This window comes from Artemia sp. Qi Xiang Cuo, chromosome 3 (genome assembly GCF_049724085.1).
Source record: "Artemia sp. Qi Xiang Cuo chromosome 3, ASM4972408v1, whole genome shotgun sequence".
Taxonomy (NCBI): domain Eukaryota; kingdom Metazoa; phylum Arthropoda; class Branchiopoda; order Anostraca; family Artemiidae; genus Artemia; species Artemia sp. Qi Xiang Cuo.
In genome coordinates, this window is record NC_142796.1 from 25,904,097 (window position 1) to 25,922,842 (window position 18,746).

General features: G+C 34.1%; 1 protein-coding gene across 1 annotated transcript in view; it reads left to right on the top strand.

Annotated features, from left to right (window-relative positions):
- The window catches only part of LOC148953928 (calcium-dependent secretion activator-like), a 97,486-nt gene that overhangs the window by 74,252 nt on the left and 4,488 nt on the right, over nt 1–18,746 (top strand). The window contains exon 4 of the mRNA XM_089086024.1: nt 11,166–11,341. Within this exon, the coding sequence (XP_088942150.1) occupies nt 11,166–11,341 (176 nt within the window). The remainder of the gene's footprint in view (nt 1–11,165; nt 11,342–18,746) is intronic.

An 18,746-nucleotide genomic window follows, 5' to 3' on the forward strand; every position in this document is an offset into this window, starting at 1 on the left:
TTTCCCCAAACATATCCAATCAAAATTTTTAGATAGCCATTTTATTCCATGCAGTCTAAAATTCAGGAAATTATACCTTTGAGCAGGATAGTCCCCAAAGTCTTCAGGGCAAGGGTTATAAGTTATACCCTGGGGGAATATAAGTTTTTATTGAAATCTTATAAAAAAAAAAATATTGAAAAGAATAGACTTCATTCTTTGGGCTGACTAAACGAATCTAGAAATGAACCCTCGAAGAATACAAGATGCAAAACCCTGCTGAAAATTCAGTCCTAAAGGAGGTGTTTCCGAAGCTATTGAAGCTCCTCTGGGATGAGCTGGAAAAGGATGACAATGTCAACCTTCAAAATGGGTTCACAGCATGTTTTGACGGAAAGCGTTGCAGCAAAAAGATTTCCGATACGCGATCAAATGACGAAATCCGTTAGGTAATTGGTGATTCTGTCATAACTTCCTTTGAAAAAAGGCGGTTTGTCACTGTTGGTACTGTGTCGCGTAAGCGGACAAAGCTTAACGAGGCTCCCAGAAAATCACTAGCTGAATCGAGCGACAGAAAAGATGAAGCTCTTGAGGATTCAAGTACGAGTGAAGTGAAACCTGGCAAAGCTAAAATGAAGCCAATTAAAGGAAAGGGAGCTGGAAAATAGTTACGAGAAGTCCTGAATCTAGACTGCTCATCATAAGACGCTTCAGACAACTTGCCGTAAAAACTATGCAACGATTCCAGTGAACTTAGTTGGGATGAAGCCCAGAACAGTGAACATGAGGGTAGTGACTCACTTGTAAGAAGTATTCATTACTTCTTCTACTTGTAAGAAGGACTCAGGTATCCCAATTAAACTGTTTGACTTCTATGCTGTGTTCTATCAGAAAGATTTCTACACTGGGCGAGCAGAGGACTTTCCAGATGAGGGGATGGTGAAGTTCAAATTTATGGAACGTGTGAGCAATGCTGACTTCAGGTACAACTGGCCCAAGAAAGGTGATGTCAGTGTTGTTGAAGAAAGATATGTTTTAGCTGGACCACTCGTTTTAAAAGGACATTGCCCCTTCCAAATTGCAGGGCACCGTGAAGTTATAAAGTCCTACAAAAAAAACTTTGCAAAGAACACAAATGCTAGCCGCCGGTTTTCCGGGATTTTTCTGCAAGTTTTGTCTTTTGACATGAACTTAGTCTAATTTTCTGTATTTTTTTTTTATTTTGTTAAATATAAGTGACCTTTTTTAAATTGAATCCTAGAGGAAAAATTCTGTAAATAAGTGGTTGTTCAAACATACCGAAAGCATGGCCAACTTTGAACAAATTAGAAAACTTCATGAACAGTACATAAAAATAAAATAACGTAGTTCAAAGTTGGACGAAGTGTTGGTAACTTTGAACATCATTTTCAAAAAAAATTTATGGCCACGTGGGAAAGGATAGAAAAAATCCGTAACGTCCACCCTCTTCAGCGGTCAGAAATACATATGAAAATGTGTTTCTAGGTTGTTATGTTACCATTTACAAAATTTATTGCGAAATAAAGGAGAAAAAAGATTCTTTTAGTTCAAAGTAACCCCGTTTAATGTCCTTTTTAATAGTCAAAAGTGATTGGAGGGCAACTAGTCCCCCTCCCATTTGCCCATTATGTTTAAAAACTGTGTTGCCTTAAGATTATATCAAAATGTACTGTGTTAATGCTAATTACCAATAAGGCATCTCAGCCATTCCAAGAACGACTGAGGGTATTATGTTCAAACTTTCGGGGCTACTTCTGCTCTTAAAATTTAACCAAATCAAAATAGCGTAAGTGTATCCAAGCTATCAAATAAAGTAAACAGATTTTTTGTTGGGAATGGTATCAAGTTTTCTATTTCAGGTCAACTAGAGGAGGTACGAAACTAAATTAAACACTGCTATTTGCGTTTAGATTTTTAAAAGGATGTATGTTGTTAAAAATTGCTGAAAATTTTTCTCCAGCATACAAATAGCAGGTCAAAGTGTAAAGTCTTAAAAAAAGAAAAAATTTAAAGAGTTATTTTCTTTTTCCCTGAAAAGACTATGTCAATATAAAACGAACTGAAATTAATTTAAAAAACTTTTTCCACAAAATAAGTTTTTCAAAGAAAAGTAAAGAATTCCATTAAACCAAAATGAGAAAATAAAATCATATAATCTACCAAGCGTGAAATTACCACAAGTCAGCATCAATAAATAAATGAAACCCAAAACGAACAGAAATTACAATAAATAACTGAATCAACCTCAAAACGAGCAGAAATTAAAATGAGTAGGGTTTAAAACCCCTATGCCTTCCCAAGACCAGAACATAATTTTCACTTTACTGAAAAAAAAATACAAATGAATGTAAATTGTCAGTTGAATATTTATATACTGATATTTAGTAATCAAAATGTTAATATTATTTGATTTCTTATGTTCTGGCCTTGGGAAGGCATGCATACTTAAGAGTACCTTTTGGACTTAAGCCAATTTCAAGCGCATTATGTAGACCTTTGTTACATTTATTAAGAGGATTAAATAATATCATTCACTTCGTAGACGATGTGATACGCGTAGGAGAAAACGCAGAAGTACAATTAGCAACTTTAGCTAAAGTGTTCATGAATTCAGTTAGAGCAACTTAAAATACCGGCCTGAAAAAGTCAATTTATTACAGCTTAAAATTAAATTTTTGGGAGTAGTAGTGACCCAAGGTCAGATATATCCAGATTCTGACAAGATAAAATGTGTTGAAAATCTTTGACCCCCCGCGAACCATAAAAGAATTAAAAGGAATCTTAGGCCTTTGTGGTTACTTCAGAAAATTTATGCGTAATTATGCCCAAATTGCATAACCCCTAACGAAATCAACTAAAGGGCATTTATGTGGAAAACTCTGTTTTATAGATATCTTTTTCCACAGTCTTTACTTAGTGATAGCCTTGGGTAAGATCTAAGGAAGTGAAATTGTTTTTTACTTGAGATAGAGTCGAGAATTTCATTTATTCTTGTTAAGGGAAATTTATCACTAACTACTTGCTTATTAAGGGCTCTATAGTCTACCACAAGTCCAAGGTCACCATTTTTCTTTGGGACGAAGATCACTGGTGCTGAATACGGACTTATACCGGGGTATATATTACTATTTCTTTCTAATTCGTGACGTTTTATTTACTAACCAATTCTTATGCTTGTACGGGATATTTTTGCTGAAACTTTTTCTCCTGCATACAAATAGCAGGTCAAACTGTAAAGTCTTAAAAAAAAAGAAAAAATTTTAAGAGTTATTTTCTATTTCCCTGAAAAGACTATGTCAATATAAAACAAACTGAAATTAATTTAAAAAACTTAGGGTAGGGCTGATTTGCAACCAGTAATTCTGTAGTTTGAATTGAATGTTCATGAAACAGTGTCAGCCCAATATCTTCTTCAGATGTTCAGAACACATCTTTAAAATCCCATAATAGCGCACGTAATTTTTGCTTTAGCTTCATGTCACTAATGTGGTCTATGTTAAACTTATTTAAAAATTGTGATTTAGTTAGAGGGTATTTGTCATTAGAGGCATTGATGTTATTAACTAGATTTCTTTTGGAATTTTTCCACTTTTCTAAATCAACTTCTGAAATAACTTGTATTTGGACAAGCCAAGTTCCCTTTTTTAACTTAATTGTATCATTTTCATGGGTATTTGTTACCCAAATAAACCCTTCTCCTTTTTCATAGGATATGATCTGTTCTTCGCTTAACAGATTTTCGGGAATTCCATCCGATGGGAACGCAAACCATATTTCAAATTTATCATTTATTGGTTCGATCATTTGAGAAATTTGAATTCTGTGCATTGTTTTGTGAGGGACTTTCGTTTTTCGTACTGTAAACCCGTAATATTTCTCTTCAAATTCACTTTCTATTACATTCAGACTGATGCTTTGTTGCGTTAAGTCTTTCGCAATTAATGTTGGTTGCGCATGAGTCGTGTTGATGCTTATTACTTTTTCCGTAATTCCGATATTTTCATAATTTCATTAGACCTATATTGTTGCATATTGCCTATTTTTGCATTTATAAACTCAATCCACTTGTCATTCAAATTTGCTTCCTTTTTCTCTGGAGACACAATATCCTCTATCCACAATATCCTTAGTTTCTGGAGACACAATATCCTCTACGAGACGAGAAATGAGGTACAAAAGATTTTATTCTATTCACTGTTGCATCCTCTTCCTCCACTCGTCGGGGATAGGCTACTGGCCTAATTTGGCTTTCGTGTGTGCCCTTTTGATTAGATTCGTTGAATCTTATTGAATGCCACGGCGAATCTATTATCTATTATTCCATTTATTATGCAAGGGTTCTGAAGCCCTCGCCACCACCGCCCTTCCCCTATCGGCGTGGCGCCGGGGTCTACATGTATTACCCAAGCAAGGGTTCTTTCAATTAGGGAGCTATTTCCGGTCCATTGGAGACAAATTTTCGCTCGAGTGTTGAATGGGTACTTTAAACGTAGCTCTTACTCCTTGGGCTTTTCTCCAAAATCCTGAAATTTCCTCTTGATAAAACGGAATTGTTTTCAAGTGAAAAAGTGGGAATCGAAGATAAATTAGCATGTTGGTTTCTCAGGACTCAGCAAAAACTGTTGAAGAAAGCAAATGGAAGTCCGAATAAGTGGTCATTTTAAAAAAAAATAAATTTTAGAACTTTCGGTGAATGAAGTTTTTCAAATAAAAGTAAAGAGCTATATTAAGGCTTAAGACAGGTAGAAATAAAGTCTTTTAATAATTAAAACTCAAACGACCATAAATTACTATCAAAGAATAAATGAAACCTAAAACGAATAGAAACTGATATGAATAACCACATTCAGGATAAAGGTAACAAATACTAATATAGATGAACATTGAAATTCTAAACGAGTAAAAATTGAAATGGATACTCAAGTTAAATTCAGTGTAAAACGAACAGAAATTATTACAAGCAAGAGCCTGGCTACTGCCCTCCCAATAACTGTAAACTTTCTAAAGTCTATTGCGTCATTTGCATATTATTGAAAGCATTAGGGGTGTTTTTTCACTCATCAATGTGCTAAGTTCTTACATCTTTTGTCAGACAACGCTTAAAAGTGAAATCTTTGAACTAAGATCTTACATCTTTGGTCGTTTTTGTGCAAACGTCTTTCATCATTCTGCTCTGATCAGCGGTCTGAGAACAATGATGAGTAGATCATCAAAGTTCTCTCATCATTGTTCTATATGGCAAAACAGTGGCAGTCTTCACACTTTCTGCTAATATCAGTGAGCTGTAAGATCTTAGAACAAAGATGAGTTAAAAAACGATAATCTTTGCAGAAAGATGTAGGATCTTAGATGTAAGATCTTAGTGCTAAAAAACGGGCCTATTATATATTTTGAACAGCGTTTGTAAATTTTCCAAAACATCGGCGAAGTATGAAAATAAAATCAGTATCATGTTCAAGATGACTGGAAAACAAACTAATGAAAATAAAATGAATTTTTAATATGTAATGATATCAATTCTTGTAAATCGGCTCCTATAATCGGCAAAGCTTGGGCTCAAACGGTAGGCTTTTATATATGTAATATTCTCGCTGTTGCTTCGCTTCTAACTGCAAAATAATGTTGACTACTTTTCTTGCTCTTCCCCAGTAATCACTTTTGCTTTAATTACGCCGTTATATAATTCAGTAAAAACCAGGTCTGTTCTATTGTATTTACTCTCTAAAATATCTGAATTACGCATTAGCATAACTATCATGTTATTCTGTACTTTTGAATCACGGGGTGGCAAATCAGCAGTTTCGATTGAATTAAGAAGTTCTGGTGTGAATTCAATTCATCCTTCCCGTTTATCCTTCACAAAATAGTGACTTATATAGGATCCGTGTTCTCCTGGGAGTAAATAGATAATCATCCCATTTATTTTACTTACTTCGTTGTCCAGTGTAACTAAAATAACGTATTCATTCATCCCTTTGTAATTTTGATTTACGAGGCATTTGTGACAATTTTTCAGTTAAATTTTCACTGGAAATTATATCCTCAGGTAATTTGATTTCATTGAAGTCATGTTTTTAGAAGATTTCCGTTTCCCAGCTCCCGGATATATTTTGTGAAGGGTTCCTTTACATGCACTTTGACATGCATTTTTATTTCAACGGCACATTTTCGAAATAATTTGAGAGATGACTCCCCCCTATACCCCTTCTTATGTTTGTCTGAAGGTTCATATTGATTTAGACAATTTGGGCATTGAAATGGGCTGTCTTCGGGATCTGGCATCCTCCCCCATCCACACAATAAGCCACCGTCCCTTTTTCATAATTGCTGAAGTACAATTATACACTTTTCTTCGTTTTTTATTTGTCTTAATTTTCCTTTGGCTACTCAATTTTGCATTTGGGGAAAGTTTTCCATGGTGAATTTTCCGCGGAGAAAATGTGTTAGTGGTTAATTGTCAGTAGTATTTGAGGAATAAACGAAAGGTTAGATCGTAAGGAATACCTAGTTATTTTGAATAGTCAATTAAATGTTTTCTTTCAATGTGTTTTGTTACTTCATTTTGCCCAAAAGAGGCCGCGCTCGCTTCAAAGGAGAGGGATCTTTACGTTCCAGTTTGTACTAACTAGTGTATTACAAAATACCTTGTGCTGTGTTAAGATTCGCTTCGGTAATTCAAAAGGAATTATGTGAGTTCTTTCTGAGCTAAAATTTATAGTAATAATTGAAATTACAATGCTTGACTGATTGATCCAAGCCGCTGCCCCGTATCTTATTTGGTTCCAAGGCTGAATCCAGGCCAGGGGGTTTTAGGGGGTCTGAACTCCAATTCCTTCGAAAAAACGTTCTCCAACTCGTAAAAACATAACAAAAACGAATATAAACACATTTTTGATGTGTTTTTAGAGTTTTTTGTGCCCCCTCTCCCCGAAAAAAAATCATTTTTTAAAAAAACGAAAAAAAATCCTGGATAGGGCGCTTGTTTGGTTCCCAAGATTTTTAAAGTTTCTTTTTTTTCCCAAAATGCGTTTTCTGAGTCGCATAAGTAGATGTAGATTGAAGATTATACCATTAAAATTGCCTTTGCCGTTTCTTGGATGCAAAAAAGTGTTCCTTGGGTGAAGAACAGATCGATAATTGGCACTAGAAGAACGTAGGATTGCCTCTTTGACTTTTATCTTCTTCTTCTTCTGTAAAATTTATCTCGTGCAATATACCACCATTTAAGTTAAGGCAGCTGAAATGTTGTGACCAATATAGTGGTACATTTCTTCCCGCCTCACTGTAGTCTAATCTTCTGCTTTGGCTAGCTCCCAAGACATTTCCGAAGATTCTTGTCCATATTTTACGGTTAGTATAATGTCATTCAAATTCCAATTTGGAGGTTCTGACCTCTGACCTGTTTTTCTGGCCCTAATCCAAATGAAATATAATTCCATTGCCTGTATTAGTATAGAATTAAATTTACACATTGTTAGCTCGAACAATTCGACCATATAAATTTGATAAGACTTAACGTTTAAGCAGGTATAGTTTTTGGAAAGTCGCTGCTAACAGCGACTTTATTTTTTCGACTTCAGCAGCAGACGGTAAACATATCCCGAAAAATTATTTTTTGAATAAAATGTGGAACATTTGGAAACAAGAAACTATTCCCTTATGCTAGTACTCTACCAAATACAAAAAGTTATTTTCAAGTATTAGGTACGTGTCTCTATTCAAATTTCTACCAAAATTCTTTTCAATATATTGCTTGTCCATTTTTTTTTTTTTTTTTTTTTTTTTTTTTTTTTTTATAACATTGAAAAGAGTAAAAACTGCTGAGGCTTCCCGGAATTAATATCTTTATGGTTTAAACTATCTTGTACTTTCACTAGTTTGTTATGCAGTAAATTTTTAGCATACTTTCTTCCTTTTGAGGGCATTCCTTTCAAATGTTTAGAAAATTAAGTTGTATTCGTTTAGGTATCCCTGTCCCTGTATCTGTCTACATGCCCTATGAGCTTAAGATAATCAGATACAAAAAATGTGTTGACCTAGTTTCCGGTGTTACCAATCGATACAACCAAACTTAAAAACACGTTGTCTTCATTGTGGTCTACCCGGCTCTGTCTACATGCCCTGTAAGTTTAAAGCTTATCTACTGATCTCCTGATTTTTTGTCTTCGGTTGAAAGTTTGCATTGTTGGGGGAAACTTATCCGACGCTTCCCATGTTTTCCTCCAGATATCTCCAGATACCCATTTTAGAGCTGGGTCGAATGTGGTTCAGCTTACAGCTTCACACCACTAAATCTCTCCCAAACAAAATCATCTGCGACACCAGGACGGCTCATGCATCGATATAGCAAAAATTTGTATCAAAATTTGCATCTATATACATTATTTTTGCCTTCTTTGAATAATATTCTGTCTCATATAACTGCTGTATTGCTTTTTTAGAAATTTCTAGATAGGACTGAGAGTCAGAAATAAGTTAAGTTTTGTATATTTAGTGAATTTAAAGTAACATAGCTTAAACTTACAGTGTTTTTGCATGGATGAGAAATTTTATAGCTCGCATTAAAGCAAAGCTAATAGTTTGATGCAAAGCATATATCAAGAATAAATCATACTTGAAAATACACACGATATACTGGGTCGGGGGACAGAGTACAGGAGAGACCTAATTATTTTCAAATTATAAACTAAAAAAAACTTTTTCCACAAAATAAGTTTTCTAAAGAAAAGTAAAGAACTCCATTAAACAAAAATGAAATCAAATATCTTGCCAAATGTGAAACTACCACAAATCATAATCGATAAATAAATGAAACCCAAAACGAACAGAAATTACAATAAATAACCGAGTCAAACTCAAAACGAACAGAAATTAACACAAGTTGGGCTCAAAACCCCTATGCCTTCCCAACGCCAGAACATAATTTGAACTTTATTGGAAAAAATATAAATGTTTTTACTTTTACAACTTTAATAAATCAAATAATATTAACATTTTGATTATTAAATATCAGTATGTGTATATTAAAGTGACAATGCACATTCATTTGTATTTTTTCAGTAAAGTGCAAATTATGTTCTGGCCTTGGGAAGGCATATGTGACAGTTAAGCAATTGAAAGTTGATAAAGAATACGCTTCCTCCCTTAATTTTCCAACTTTAAATTTAAATCCACAGTTTTGTATCCGCATTAATGTGCTCTGAATTCTTTCAAGAAGCATTTTGGCATGGTAATTCCATAAAAGAATTTTAGTGGAAACTGTAGCTTTTAAAAGGAACTAGAAAAGCAACTTTCTATACAAACACTTTTGGGAAAGGGCAATAGAGAAAACATGCTGCCAAGAAAAGCTATCATTGACGATCAGTGTGTTCTTTAAAATGAAGATTCTAAGCAAATCAAAGTCTTCTTTCTGTTCTAGCCGTTCCTTACCTAAAAATATCCGAAATTACCAACAAAACAACAGTTATATCTTCCTTGAGTTTGTCGATTTCTTTCATTTAAAGCCGTCTTGACTAAAAGATAAGGTTTCTTTAAATACTTTTTAAAGGGGGAAATGGTTAATCTCTAGCAAGAAAGGCACTCCTCACTTGCGAAAGAGTAAAACTTAATGAATGACTTGTCTTAAGTATAGGCATAGATTAAAAGGTACGTTTCGCCTCCTCTCTTATTTATCAATAAGTAATAAAACAAGTAGTTCTGAACAATTGCTTTGAAATTTCATTTTGCTTATGCTCCCTCTCCCTTCTCTAAGAAGAATGATTACCATTGGCTCCATCCCATTTTAAGGAAAAATGTGGCTACAACCATGACTGTAAATCAAAATAAACGGTGACTCAAGTAAAGCACGAACTACTCTAAGCTATGAAACAGGCTTGTAATAAAAATTCGTCAAATTAATTAAGCTTTACACCTAGGAACATGGAACCCTTGCTATGCATCCAATAATATCAAAATTAAAACCCCGTGAGTAAAAGGCCCATCTGAATTTGACCTGGGCTTCATAAGCTGGCTAGTTATTTTGTGAGGTTCACATAGAATTTTTGTTCAATCATGTCGTCAGCAAATGCTGTGTGCCGTTTTGAAAAAAAATAAGACTTCTTCCAGTTAATAGAAGCCGATCCATTTGGGAATACGATGACAAATAAAGATCCTTTTAGCATCGATAAATAAAGATCTTCCTTTTTTAGCATCGGTTCCACAAGTGAATAAGCCACTCCTTTCTTAATACAATTCTCCTTTCTCTATCAAATCTTGCAGTCTGAGCTGTAATTTGGTATCATTGATACAACGGCTTGAGTCCTCTGAAAAAATAATAGATGCTTTCAAAATCTAAGTGTTTAACGTAATGGAAACGGTGGAAGTTCGAGCTTCTGGCCACATGGGTTCAAAAATATACCGACCTCTGTTAGATTAGAACTGACAGAGAATCAAAATGGCTGCTCACCGGGAATGTCATCCTGACTCGTTATAAATGCCGTTGCACAATATGTTTCTGTAGCATGTAATTTCGTTGCTTGCTTAAATACTTCGGATGCCAATTGCAAGTATTCTTGTTCAGTTTTTGTGCTGAAAGTGTTGTCAACGTCTGTAATAATGTCCTTTAAAATTCGACATAAGAAGGGAAAGCAAGAATACAGGTATTCTTGGAAAGCAAGAATAAGAATACAAAGCACACACCACATTAGAACGTATGTGAGGCATCAGCTATTGCAATAGTGCAGATGTAGATGTTCATGATGCCAACAGACGCTAACTTAGATGCAGATGTAGATGTCAGATGCAAAAGTGCAGATGTTCATGCATTTATGTGCATTTTTATAACATTCAAGATAAGGTAAATCCGTCTTACCAAATTCAAGGTGAACCAAATTTGGAAATAAAATTCTGGGCAAGTATTTTTTTCAGCATAGCTAAGAGTAGACTTAAAAAAAACTGTTACGTTTCTACTTTCTGACTTTGATCTCTTAGAAAATTTTTGTTCAAAGGGAGTTTAGCAATAGCCTTTAAATCATAACCAACTGTCAACATGAACGCAAACTCAAAACCCTTTGATTTCTCTGTTGTTCTAAAAAAAACTTTTCTCTTTCTTCGTGTCACAGAACTTCAAATTGCATTTGTCCCTCTTTACAATGCACATATGAGAATGACGATGCTTTCTTTTCTAGAGTTTCCTGAAGGGCGAGACAAACATAATGGCTGATGAAACTTTCCATAATGCGATTCAGCATTACCATGACACATTCTTGAAATCAGATCTAGTGGCAAGTCTAGTTAAAGCCGGGGGGTGTTCACAGCTAGACTTTAGAGAAGTCTTTAGGGAAAATTTTGAAAAGAGAGTGAGGTAAGTCGTTGTTTTCAATAAAGATAATTAGAAATGATCATTTGAGCTACTGGACAATGTGTGAGACTGGAGACCTAATGAGTAAGATCATCAGTTTAAATAAGATGCGGCTTTTCTGGCTTTCTTGCGTAGTTAGCAAAAGTACAAGCTCTTTATATTATCAGACGGTAAACTATTATTCACTGGCGAAAGTGCATCTAGATTTTGCATCTAACTTTTTTTTTTTAGTTTCAGTTAACTACTTCGTGGAACGCACTAAGCTATTAAGGCTCTTTAATAGATTAACTAAGAAAAACAAGTTTTTTTCTAACTGAAAGTAAGGAGCGACATTAAAACTTAAAACGAACAAAAATTATTACGTATATGAAAGGGGCTGCCCCTTCCTCAACGCTTCGCTTTTTATGCTAAAGTTCTTTATTGTTTCAAAAAGTAAAGTTGTGATACATAGTCAAACTTTAGCGTAAAGAGCGAGGTGTCGAGGAGGGGATATTCCCTTTCGCATACGAAATAGTTTCTGTTCGTTTCAAGTTTTAGAGTCGCTCTATATTTTCAGTTTAAAAAACTTGTTTTTTTTAGTTAATTTCTGATCGTTTTTGAATCAATGCAGCTTTAATTTTGGCTCACCGTACATGAATATTTAAAACGAAACTCGCATATTAATTTTCCTTTTTTTCTGTAACTGGCTTTCTCGAAATTTTGTTCTGACGTAACTTACGAATTAACTTGCGTAACGATATTCTATATTCGTATGTTTATATTACGTATATTAGGGAGTTCGCTCCCTAGTCAATATCTCCCTCTTTACGATAAAGTTCAAATTTTGTTCGAATCACAAGCCCCTGAATCACAAAGGCCGTTTAATTAGAATAGATAGATCTCTTGAAAGTACTAACAAACTTTAGCGTAAATAGTGATGTATTGACTAGGGGGCGAACCCTGTCATATACGTAATAATTTCTGTTCGTTTTAAGTTTTAATGTTGCTCCTTACTTTCAGTTGAAAAAAACTTGTTTTTTTATTTAATTTCTGATCGTTTTTTAAATAATGCTGGGAAATCTGGCGCCCCCTTCATGGAAATGTTCCTTCCCCCAAGGAAATATTCTCAATGGAAAGATCCTCCCCCGTAACCCCAACTCTGATCCCGACCCCCCGCTAGAAAAAAATTCCTCCTGAAAACACCTGTATACTTCCCAAAAACCAATACTATATGTAAAAACTGGGCCAAGTTTACAACTGGCAGCCCTTCCCCCGGGAACTGTGGGGGATTAAGTCATCCTCAAAGACATATTAATTAGGTTTTCGATTATGCTGAACAAAATAGCTATCTCAAATTTTGATTGGGCGACTTCGGGAAAAAAATGCGCGTAGAAAGGGGGCCAAGTTGCCCTCCAATTTTTTTGGTCACTTAAAAAGGGCACTAGAACTTTTAACTTCCGTTCTAATGAGCCCTCTCACGATATTCTAGGACTACTGGATCGATAAAATCACCCCTGGGAAAAAAAAAAAAAAACAAATAAACATGCATCTGTGATCTTTCTCCTGACAAAAAATGCAGAATCCCACAGTTTTTTACATAGGAGCTTGAAACATCTATAACAGGGTTTTCTGATACACTAAATCTGGTGGTATGATTTTCAGTAAAGTTCTATGACTTTTGAGGGTTGTTTCCCCCTTTTTTCAAAAACAAGGCAAATATTATCAGGCACTTAGATATTTATTGGCAAGACTAACCTTAATGAAGCTTATATGTTTGAAACCAGCATAAAAATTCAATTGTTCTGATACATATCTTGGTATCAATATTTTATTTTTTAGAGTTTGTCTGACTATTGAACCGGGTCGCTCCTTACTTACAGTTTGTTACCACGTTCTGTTTGATAAAATTTTGAAAAATATAACTGAAAACAGAAATAGAAGCTTATTTGAGACTGTAAACTTGTAATTTTGGCCATTTTGATGCAAGACCGTCGATATGTAACCAATTGCTCTTCTAATACCATCTTGCTTTACTAATTATAAATAAAAAAAAACAAGTTTTTTAAACTGAAAGTAAGGAGCGACATCAAAACTTAAAACGAACAGAAATTATTCCGTATATGGAAGGGGCTGTCCCCTCCTCAACGCTTCACTCTTTACGCTAAAGTTTTTTATTATTTTAAAAAATAAAGTTGTGAGACAGAGTCAAACTTTAGCGTAAAGAGCGAGGCGTTGAGGAGGAGACTGCCCCTTTTATATACGGAATAATTTCTGTTCGTTTTAAGTTTTGATGTCGATCCTTACTTTCAGTTTAAAAAACTTGTTTTTTTTATTTAATTTCTGATCGTTTTTTAGTTAATGCAGCTTTTATTTTGGTTCACCGTCATTGAATAAGAAAATAAAATTTACATATAAAATTTTACTTTTCTTTTGCTAAATGGATATCTCTAAATTTAGTTATGGTGTAATTTACAAATTAACTTTCGTAACTAACTTCTCTAATCGACTATGTTTCTTCTGGCAAAAAATACAAAGTTGCAGATTATTGCAGATATGAGCTTGAAACCAATGCAATAGGGTTTTCTGATACGCTGAATCTGACGGTGTGAGTTTCATTAAAATTCTTTCACTTGTAGGGGATGTTTCCCCCTCTTTGAAAAATCGGGTAAAGTTTCTCAGACTCGTAGCCTTTGATGAGTAATACTAAACTTAATAAAATTTATATATTTAGAATCAGAATTATAAACCCATTCTATTGATACATTTATTGACATCAAAATTCCGTTTTTAAAAGTTTCGATTACTATTGAGCCGTATCGCTTGTTTTTTTTATTGTTTTTTTATTACGTATATGTTATTACGTATATGAGGGGGTTCTCCCCTTAGTCAATACCACGCTCTTTACATTGAAAGTTTAAAAAAATTTGATTCACAAACCCCTGAATCACAAAGGCCGTTTAATTAGAATAGATAGCTCTTTTGAAAGCACTAAAAAAAAACTGTAGCGTAAAGAGCGATGTATTAACTTGGGGGAGAACCCTCACATACGTTATAATTTCTGTTCGTTTTAAGTTCTAATGTTGCTTCTTACTTTCAGTTGAAAAAACTTGATTTTTTTTTATTTAATTTCTGATCGTTTTTTAAATAATGCTTGGAAATCCGGCGCGCCCATCAAAGAAATGTCCCTTACCCCAAAGAAACATCCTCCACGGAAAGATTCTCCAGAGTAACCCCCTCTTCTATCCCCCCCCCTCCAGAAAAAAAATCCTTCCTGAAAATGTCTGTATACTTCCCAATAACCAATAAATAATGCTGGCTAGACTGGCGCCCCCTTCATGGCAATTTCTCTTCCCCCATGAAAACTTTCTTCATGGATAGATCCTCCAACATAGCCCCCGACCCCCCCACTACCAGAAAAAAAACCTCCTGAAAACTTCTGTATACTTCCCAATAACCAATACTATAATTATGTTAATATTGGGTAAAGTTCATAACTTTTAGCCCTCCCCCTGGGGACTTCGGGGTATTAAGTCATCTTAAAAGACATATTTATCATATTTTCGACCATGCTGAACAAAATGGCTGTCTCAAAATTTTGATCAGGTGACTTTGGGAGAAAATGAGCGTGGGAGGGAGCCTAGTTGCCCTCCAATTTTTTGGTCATTTAAAAAGGGCACTAGAACTTTTAATTTCCGTTCGAACGAGCCCTCCCACAATATTCTAGGCCCACTGGATCGATACGATCACCCCTGGGAAAAAAAATAAAACAACAAACAAATTAACACGCATCCATGATCTTTCTTCTGGCAAAAATTACAAAATTCCACATTTTGTAGATAGGAGCTTGAAACCTCTACAGTAGGGTTCTCTGATACGCTGAATCTGATGGTATGATTTTCATTAAGGTTCTATAACTTTTAGGGGGTCTTTCCCCCTTTTTTTGAAAATCAGCCAAATTTTCTCAGGCGCGTAACTTTCGATGGGTAGCACTAAACTTGATGAAAGTTATATGTTTGAAATCAGCATAGAAATTTGATTCTTTTGATGTATCTATTGGTATCAAAAACCCGTTTTCTAGAGTTTCGGTTACCATTGAGCCGGGTCGCTCCCTACTTACAGTTCGTTACCACGAACTGTTTGATCAAGAAAAAGAATGATTTGGTTATTTGAATTAGGGAATGATATAGTTCCTTTCCATGAAGTAAAATACCTATCTTCATCTTATTTCCATTTGTTATTTAAACCTTTTCTTACTGATTTATAACTTTGCGAGGGGGGGGGGGTGTTTTTATTTTAGCTCTATAGTATTTCCTCTTATATATGTTATTCCTTGTCTTGACATGAATTACAACACATTAGCATATAAGATCATGCTTGCTTCAAAATAATCTATTCTTTGGGATGGTTTCTAATTCTAGTAAAATGAACCTCAGCAGAACACCGCTAAAATACATAATGCAGAACCTCAAGATACGGAACAGATTGCATAACAATTGGAGAAAACGGTGTAAACAAGTTTAATAACAAAGCAAGATAAAATGATGTGGGGAGCAGGGCCGTCACGTATGGTGGGTACCCCCTCCCAATGTTTTTGGGCACTTGGTAAAAAAAAAACTCCGCCAAAAATTTTTTTCGGTTAAATAAAGACCATGAAAATACTGACACATAATCTACAGATATCTCAAACTTGGTCTGTATTAAATAAAAAAAAGTTTTTAAAAAAAAGCTTAAAAAAAAAATTAAACAATTTTTTTTAATTGAAAATAAGGAGCGACATTAAAACTTAAAACGAACAGAAATGATTCCATATATGAAAGGGGCCGTCCCCTCCTAAACACCTCGCTCTTTACGCTAAAGCTAGACTCTTTATCACAACTCTATTTTTTAAAACAATAAAAACTTTAGCGTAAAAGCGAGGCGTTGAGGAGGGGAAACTAATTTTCTTGCTGAAAACTAATTTTGTGACAAATATTTTTTTTTTGTACTTAATATTGAAAAAAAAACATTAAAATTATAGTTACATTTTGAACTGATGAGCTTTCAGCAATTAATATCATTATGCATCAAACATTCATTTTTATTTATTAGCTCTTTTTAAAGTTGTTAAAGACGAATATAGTGTCCCTACAAACAAGTGTTTGGATACTGCCTCCTTTTCTAACTGTAAATAAAAACCAAAACCCTACTGCGTCATTGGCGCTTAACTGAAAACGAATTATATTACAAATATTTTCTTATACAGTTCTTAAAACATTGAAAAAAAAATACAATTACAGTGAGATAAATTCTTGAACTGATGGATCTTTCAACAATTAATATCATTATACATCAAATATTCAGTTTGATGTTGTTTATACTTTCCAAGACTGTTAAAGACCCATATAGTTTTCAGTAAAGCACCAATGACGCAGTAGGTTTTAGACTTTTACAGTGAGAGAAGGAGGTGATACCCAAGCTCGTGTTTGTAGTGATTTTTGTTCGTTTCAAGCTTGATTTGCATATTCAATTTACGTTTCACTCGTTTTAAGATTTATTTATTCATTTACATTAATATCTATTGTATGTTTGTTTGCATTAGTTGTTTATTTAATTTCTGTTTGTTTTAAGTTTGATTTATGCTTCAATAGGAAAATATTTTTTTTCGTTTTAAGCTTGATGTTCATATTCAATCTAAGCATTATTCGCTTTATCATCTATTTATTCATTTATATTGTTACTTGTTAAATGTTTTTGCTATGATTGCTTATTTAATTTCTGTTTGTTTTGGGTTTCATTTATTCTTTAATAGTAATTTCTGGTCGTTTTAAGTTTGAATTTTAAAAGGTATTTGTATCTTTTGAGCTTAAGTTTAAAATGGTCTTTGCTTTTCTTTGAAAAACTTATTTTTCGGAAAGTTTTTTTAATTAATTTTTGTGCGTATTTGGTTGCAAAAAATTTCAAGTTTTTAAAAATTCCTTATTTCAATATCAAACTTTAAAAACAAATCTTATACTGTTAAAAGCATCAGAATTGTTTTCAAAATAGCTATCAAAGTCATATCATCGGCTTGTGTCAATCTGTGAGTTTTTATTATCTGATGTTTGAACTATTTTAAAAAAAATGGCTATCTCAAAATTTTTATCGGATGGGTTTGGGGGAAAAGGGCGGGGGGGGATTAATTAAGCGTCGGTCTCTTTTGACTCTTTAGAATTGAACTGTAATTTTCTATTTTCAATCAAATGAACACATTATAAGTCTTATACAAGCATCCCTTCTATAACAACCATATATATATACTCAGAGCATAAATAACAGCACCTCTTCCGGGGCCCTGGGGGGTTGTGTCGATACCGGAGTTTTAATATCTGATGCTTGAATTATTTTTGACAAAATGGTCACCTCAAATTTTTATCGGATGGGTTTATCGATCTGTCTAAAACGAAATAAGGTTTGGCGTGAATGTTTTTCATTGACTACTTTTTCAATATTTTCTGAACAGATTGTCATAGGTCAATGCTCTACATTTGTATTGATTCGTTGATTTTAAATAACTTATTTTTTTCAAATGATTAATTAGTTATGAAACTAATTATATTACACATATTATGTTTGTACAACATGTGTCGACCCCGGAGTTTTTGTTATCTGACCCTTGATTTTTTTTTTACAAAATGGCTACCTCAAAATTTTTATCTGATTTTGTTTTTTTTGGGGGGGGGGGGGAAGGGCGTTAGGGAGGGGCTAGTTGCCCTGCGATCACTTTTGACTCTTAAAAACTGAACTAGAACTTCTAATTTCCAATCAAATGAGCCCTCTCTGAAGTTTATACGAGCATGCCTTCCAAAACAGCTATATATGCCCCCCGGGTATAACTTATGATTAATTAGTATATATAATTATTATAACTAATGATTAATTAGTTATAAAACGAATTATATTACAAATATTATGCTTATACAACATGTGTCGATCCCGGTTATCTGACCTTTTCGTTATCTGACCCTTGAACTTTTTTTTAACAAAATGGCTGCCTCAAAATTTTTGTCTGATGTATTTTGTGGGAAAAGGGCGTGAGGGGGTTTATTTTCCCTTTTGATCCCTTTTGACTCTTAAAACGCTGGGCTAGAACTTCCAATTTCCAGTCAAATGAGCCCTCTCTGAAGTTTATACGAGAATCCTTTCCTCCCCCCAGGCCCTGGGGTGTTTTGTCGACACCAGAGTTTTGTTATTTAACCTTTCAGCTATTTTTAACAAAATGGTATTTTTAACCCTTGCATATAAAGCACCTCTGGGGGGAAAATAATAATAAAAAAATATTGAAGCTATATTAGATTTATTCATTCATTTATGTTTGCACCGGTTGTCTTTATGTTTGTAAGATAGTTAATTTTAATTTATGTTCGTTCGGGGTTTCGTTTCTTCTTTAACAGTAATTTCTGGTCTTTTTGAG